This window comes from Cherax quadricarinatus, chromosome 83 (genome assembly GCF_038502225.1).
Source record: "Cherax quadricarinatus isolate ZL_2023a chromosome 83, ASM3850222v1, whole genome shotgun sequence".
Taxonomy (NCBI): Eukaryota; Metazoa; Arthropoda; class Malacostraca; order Decapoda; family Parastacidae; genus Cherax; species Cherax quadricarinatus.
Window position 1 is genome coordinate 4608644 of NC_091374.1, and position 6750 is coordinate 4615393.

Genomic DNA, 6750 nt, shown 5'->3' on the forward strand with positions numbered 1-6750 from the left:
TATCCTTCAACATTGTTGCTACTCCTTCTTTAGCTCTAACTCTATTTGAAACCCCTGACCTAATCCCATTTATTCCTCTCCATTGAAACTCTCCCACCCCCTTCAGCTTTGTTTCACTTAAAGCCAGGACATCCAGCTTCTTCTCATTCATAACATCCACAATCATCTCTTTCTTATCATCTGCACAACATCCACGCACATTCAGACTTCCCACTTTGACAATTTTCTTCTTATTCTTTTTAGTAATCTTTACAGGAAAAGGGGTTACTAGCCCATTGTTCCCGGCATTTTAGTTGACTTTTACAACACGCATGGCTTACGGAGGAAAGATTCTTATTCCACTTCCCCATGGATATAAAAGGAAAAGTTTAGTTATCAGTATATATTACATTCATGGAGGAGCGCAAAAGCCGTAGGGAGTTATGCAGCGCCATAAGAAATAGGCGAGGATCAAATTCGATCCAAGGTTTAAAGATTAATAAAACAAAATTACAGATGATTTTTATTTACAAAAATATAAATAAAATGTCTATAAAATAATATAGTAATAATAAATACCTGAGAGAAATATAAAATAAAACTACATACAATTAAGTTAGTCAACCTCTTCGATAGTTGGTCCTGGTCGACTGGAGGTGTTTGGGGGAACTGGTCCTCGACCAGCTGAACTTGGACCTCCTGAACCGTAAATCTTAGCAGCCAAGGGTTTCCAGTGTTCCTCCAGTTTACTGAGTTGACTCTCAAACTCTTCCTTCTCTCCCAGCTGGTTGTTGTCAAGCCAGACAAGTGTTTCCTCCACCTGGGCTGTGACACTCTTCTTCTCTTCCTCCGTCAGTTTGCTGGAGACGTTCTCCTCACTCAGGCTGCTCTTCAAGTTGAGACACAGAGACTCCAGACGATTCTTGCTCTCAATTCTTTCTCGCTGGCGACTGTCTTCCTCTGAATATTTCTCTGCTTCCTGAACCATCCTCTCTATTTCTTCCTTGCTGAGGCGACCCTTGTCATTAGTGATGGTGATCTTGTTTTGTTTGCCCGTTGACTTATCCTCTGCTGACACATTAAGGATACCGTTGGCATCGATGTCAAAAGTGACCTCTATCTGAGGTACTCCTCTTGGTGCAGGAGGAATACCCGAGAGTTCAAACTTACCCAGCAGATTGTTGTCCTTTGTCATGGCACGTTCCCCTTCATACACTTGGATAAGTACACCCGGTTGGTTGTCTGAGTATGTAGTGAAGATCTGAGTCTGTTTGGTGGGGATGGTGGTGTTGCGTTTGATGAGGGCAGTCATGACACCTCCGGCTGTTTCAATACCCAATGATAAAGGTGCAACATCCAGAAGTAGCAGATCCTTGACACCGTCGGACTGGTCACCTCGAAGGATGGCGCCCTGAACAGCGGCACCGTAGGCCACCGCCTCGTCAGGGTTGATGGACTTGTTAAGGTTCTTGCCGTTGAAGAAGTCTTGCAACAACTTCTGCACTTTGGGGATCCGGGTTGATCCACCCACCAGCACAATGTCGTGGATTTGACTCTTGTCCATCTTGGCGTCTCTCAGAGCCTTCTCCACGGGGAGCAGTGTGTTACGGAACAGGTCTGAACACAACTCCTCAAACCTGGCTCGAGTGATGGACGAGTAGAAGTCGATGCCCTCAAATAGGGAGTCAATCTCCACATTGGCTTGTGTTGAGGACGACAGAGTACGTTTAGCGCGTTCACAGGCCGTTCTTAAACGTCGCAAGGCACGTTTATTGCCGCTAATATCTTTCTTGTATTTTCTCTGGAACTCTTGCATGAAGTGATTGACCATACGGTTGTCAAAATCTTCGCCACCAAGATGAGTGTCTCCTGCTGTAGACTTCACCTCAAATATACCGTCGTCAATGCTCAGGACAGACACATCGAAGGTTCCACCTCCCAGGTCAAAGATGAGCACGTTACGTTCTCTGGAGTCTCCTGTGCCAGTCTTCTTGTCGAGGCCGTAGGCGATGGCTGCTGCTGTGGGCTCGTTGATGATACGCAGAACGTTAAGTCCAGCGATGATACCAGCATCTTTGGTAGCCTGACGCTGTGAGTCATTAAAGTAAGCAGGTACTGTAATGACAGCATCCTTCACTTTCTGACCCAGGTACGCCTCAGCTGTCTCCTTCATCTTTATTAACACCATAGATGAGATCTCCTCGGGATTGAAGCTCTTGCTCTCTCCCTTGTACTCAACTCGTATCTTGGGTTTACCGTTGTCATTGACCACATCAAAAGGCCAATGTTTCTTGTCGGTCTGAACAGTGGGATCGTTAAACTTGCGACCGATGAGTCGTTTGGCATCAAAGATTGTGTTGCTGGGGTTGAGGGCTGCCTGGTTTTTAGCTGCGTCACCAATGAGTCGTTCAGTGTCAGTGAAGGCCACATAGGATGGTGTAGTTCTGTTTCCCTGGTCGTTAGCTATGATCTCTACTTTGCCTTGCTGGAACACACCAACGCAGGAGTACGTGGTGCCCAGGTCGATACCAATTGCTGGAGCTGACATTGTGTTTGTCTTGCCTTGTTATTGGATCAACAAACAATATTCTTGATAATTAACTGGTTTTGTGATGCTTGACACACTGGAATGTGGTAGCACTTGTAGCTTCTGAGGTAAGTTTCTCGTACGTGTGTTAGCTTGTGAATGAGTGCTGCGGCCGTCCCCGCTGCTTATATGAGGCAGCCCTAAGATACTAGAACATTCCAGACCTTTCTGTTACATTCTCTCTTGTAATACACCAAAGAAAACGTTATCATACCAATATAAGACTAACTATTGTAAAAGATATATATTAACCCTCCATAAAAAATATATAAAACGTGCGCAAGTAAGCCTAGAAAGTTAAGCTTTCTCTAATCAAACAATTTATATGTAAATTACTCATTTTTGAGTCAAATATATTTTTCAGTTGGTGGTAAAATAAGAGTGGAAGTTGGACGGGTAAGAAAGTTTCAGTCTTAACTAGAAGTTTCTCGATGATTCCATCTTCCCAAGTTGTTGTTTTTATTAATAAAGAGCTAGACTTTTCTTCACTTATATATGAATTATTATTAATGTGTGGATTATTAACATATAATATGGATTTATTTTTCGTTATGCTCCTATTTAAGCCTGTTGACTTCTACGGGTTTAGAGCTCCCACATACATATAATAATATATATGGCTTATAGTTAATACAATTTATTTTATTGTTCTTATACTCCTCAACACACATCCAGGTCCCTGAAGGCCTGGTGGCTAAAGCACTGGCTTCACACGGCGAGCTTCTGGGTTCGATTCCCAGCTAGGGTAGAAACTTGGGTTATCCTGGGTGGTGTTAAAAATCCGAACGAAATCTTATCTTATCTTATCTTATCACCTGTTGTCTATGTTACCCCTCAGTAAAATGGGTACCTGGGTGTTAGTGGACTGGTGTGGGTCACATCCTGGGTGTTAGTGGACTGGTGTGGGTCACATCCTGGGTGTTAGTGGACTGGTGTGGGTCACATCCTGGGTGTTAGTGGACTGGTGTGGGTCACATCCTGGGTGTTAGTGGACTGTGTGGGTCACATCCTGGGTGTTAGTGGACTGGTGTGGGTCACATCCTGGGTGTTAGTGGACTGGTGTGGGTCACATCCTGGGTGTTAGTGGACTGGTGTGGGTCACATCCTGGGTGTTAGTGGACTGGTGTGGGTCACATCCTGGGTGTTAGTGGACTGGTGTGGGTCACATCCTGGGTGTTAGTGGACTGGTGTGGGTCACATCCTGGGTGTTAGTGGACTGGTGTGGGTCACATCCTGGGTGTTAGTGGACTGGTGTGGGTCACATCCTGGGTGTTAGTGGACTGGTGTGGGTCGCATCCTGGGTGTTAGTGGACTGGTGTGGGTCACATCCTGGGTGTTAGTGGACTGGTGTGGGTCACATCCTGGGTGTTAGTGGACTGGTGTGGGTCACATCCTGGGTGTTAGTGGACTGGTGTGGGTCACATCCTGGGTGTTAGTGGACTGGTGTGGGTCACATCCTGGGTGTTAGTGGACTGGTGTGGGTCACATCCTGGGTGTTAGTGGACTGGTGTGGGTCGCATCCTGGGTGTTAGTGGACTGGTGTGGGTCACATCCTGGGTGTTAGTGGACTGGTGTGGGTCACATCCTGGGTGTTAGTGGACTGGTGTGGGTCACATCCTGGGTGTTAGTTGACTGGTGTGGGTCACATCCTGGGTGTTAGTGGACTGGTGTGGGTCACATCCTGGGTGTTAGTGGACTGGTGTGGGTCACATCCTGGGTAATAGTGGACTGGTGTGGGTCACATCCTGGGTGTTAGTGGACTTGTGCAGGTCACATCCTGGATGTTAGTGGACTGGTGTGGGTCACATCCTGGGTGTTAGTGGACTGGTGTAGGTCGCATCCTGGGTGTTAGTGGACTGGTGTGGGTCACAAGTGGACTGGTGTGGGTCACATCCTGGGTGTTAGTGGACTGGTGTGGGTAACATCCTGGGTGTTAGTGGACTGGTGTGGGTCACATCCTGGGTGTTAGTGGACTGGTGTGGGTCACATCCTGGGTGTTAGTGGACTAGTGTGGGTCACATCCTGGGTGCTAGTGGACTGGTGTGGGTCACATCCTGGGTGTTAGTGGACTGGTGTGGGTCACATCCTGGGTGTTAGTGGACTGGTGTGGGTCACATCCTGGGTGTTAGTGGACTGGTGTGGGTCACATCCTGGGTGTTAGTGGACTGGTGTGGGTCACATCCTGGGTGCTAGTGGACTGGTGTGGGTCACATCCTGGGTGTTAGTGGACTGGTGTGGGTCGCATCCTGGGTGCTAGTGGACTGGTGTGGGTTACATCCTGGGTGTTAGTGGACTGGTGTGGGTCACATCCTGGGTGTTAGTGGACTGGTGTGGGTCACATCCTGGGTGTTAGTGGACTGGTGTGGGTCACATCCTGGGTGTTAGTGGACTGGTGTGGGTCGCATCCTGGGTGTTAGTGGACTGGTGTGGGTCACATCCTGGGTGTTAGTGGACTGGTGTGGGTCGCATCCTGGGTGTTAGTGGACTGGTGTGGGTCACATCCTGGGTGTTAGTGGACTGGTGTGGGTCACATCCTGGGTGTTAGTGGACTGGTGTGGGTCACATCCTGGGTGTTAGTTGACTGGTGTGGGTCACATCCTGGGTGTTAGTGGACTGTGTGGGTCACATCCTGGGTGTTAGTGTACTGGTGTGGGTCACATCCTGGGTGTTAGTGGACTGGTGTGGATCACATCCTGGGTGTTAGTGGACTAGTGTGGGTCACATCCTGGGTGTTAGTGGACTGGTGTGGATCACATCCTGGGTGTTAGTTGACTGGTGTGGGTCACATCCTGGGTGCTAGTGGACTGGTGTGGGTCACATCCTGGGTGTTAGTGGACTGGTGTGGGTCACATCCTGGGTGTTAGTGGACTGGTGTGGGTCACATCCTGGGTGTTAGTGGACTGTGTGGGCCACATCCTGGGTGTTAGTGGACTGGTGTGGGTCACATCCTTGGTGTTAGTGGACTGGTGTGGGTCACATCCTGGGTGTTAGTGGACTGGTGTGGGTCGCATCCTGGGTGCTAGTGGACTGGTGTGGGTCACATCCTGGGTGCTAGTGGACTGGTGTGGGTCACATCCTGGGTGTTAGTGGACTGGTGTGGGTCACATCCTGGGTGTTAGTGGACTGGTGTGGGTCACATCCTGGGTGCTAGTGGACTGGTGTGGGTCACATCCTGGGTGTTAGTGGACTGGTGTGGGTCACATCCTGGGTGCTAGTGGACTGGTGTGGGTCACATCCTGGGTGTTAGTGGACTGGTGTGGGTCACAACCTGGGTGTTAGTGGACTGGTGTGGTTCACATCCTGGGTGTTAGTGGACTGGTGTGGGTCACATCCTGGGTGTTAGTGGACTGGTGTGGGTCACATCCTGGGTGTTAGTGGACTGGTGTGGGTCACATCCTGGGTGCTAGTGGACTGGTGTGGGTCACATCCTGGGTGCTAGTGGACTGGTGTGGGTCACATCCTGGGTGTTAGTGGACTGGTGTGGGTCACATCCTGGGTGTTAGTGGACTGGTGTGGGTCACATCCTGGGTGCTAGTGGACTGGTGTGGGTCACATCCTGGGTGTTAGTGGACTGGTGTGGGTCACATCCTGGGTGTTAGTGGACTGGTGTGGGTCACATCCTGGGTGCTAGTGGACTGGTGTGGGTCACATCCTGGGTGCTAGTGGACTGGTGTGGGTCACATCCTGGGTGTTAGTGGACTGGTGTGGGTCACATCCTGGGTGTTAGTGGACTGGTGTGGGTCACATCCTGGGTGCTAGTGGACTGGTGTGGGTCACATCCTGGGTGTTAGTAGACTGGTGTGGGTCACATCCTGGGTGCTAGTGGACTGGTGTGGGTCACATCCTGGGTGCTAGTGGACTGGTGTGGGTCACATCCTGGGTGTTAGTGGACTGGTGTGGGTCACATCCTTGGACAAAACTGACATAATTTGCGAGATATGTTCTACATAACAAGGGGCTTTCTATGTAGTAGTATGTCATTGATGTCAGCTATGGTCTGTATACCTGGAGGTTATTCCGGGGATCAACGCCCCCGCGGCCCGGCCCATGACCAGGCCTCCCGATGGATCAGGGCCTGATCAACTAGGCTGTTACTGCTGGCCGCACGCAGTCCAACGTACGAGCCACAGCCCGGCTGATCCGGCACTGACTTTAGGTATCTGTCCAGCTCTCTCTTGAAGGCA

General features: G+C 49.7%; 1 protein-coding gene across 1 annotated transcript; it reads right to left on the reverse strand.

The window, feature by feature from the left end:
• Positions 1-489: 489 nt before the first annotated feature.
• On the reverse strand, positions 490-2673 carry LOC128702169 (heat shock 70 kDa protein-like). Its single transcript, XM_053796258.2, has one exon. It carries the CDS (start codon positions 2525-2527, stop codon positions 596-598), a length of 1932 nt encoding a protein of 643 aa, XP_053652233.2. The 5' UTR covers positions 2528-2673; the 3' UTR covers positions 490-595.
• Positions 2674-6750: the final 4077 nt, after the last annotated feature.

Coding starts and splice junctions, on each gene's coding strand:
- LOC128702169 (XM_053796258.2), bottom strand. CDS start 2,527: ATGTCAGCTCCAGCAATTGGTATCGACCTGGGCACCACGTACTCCTGC.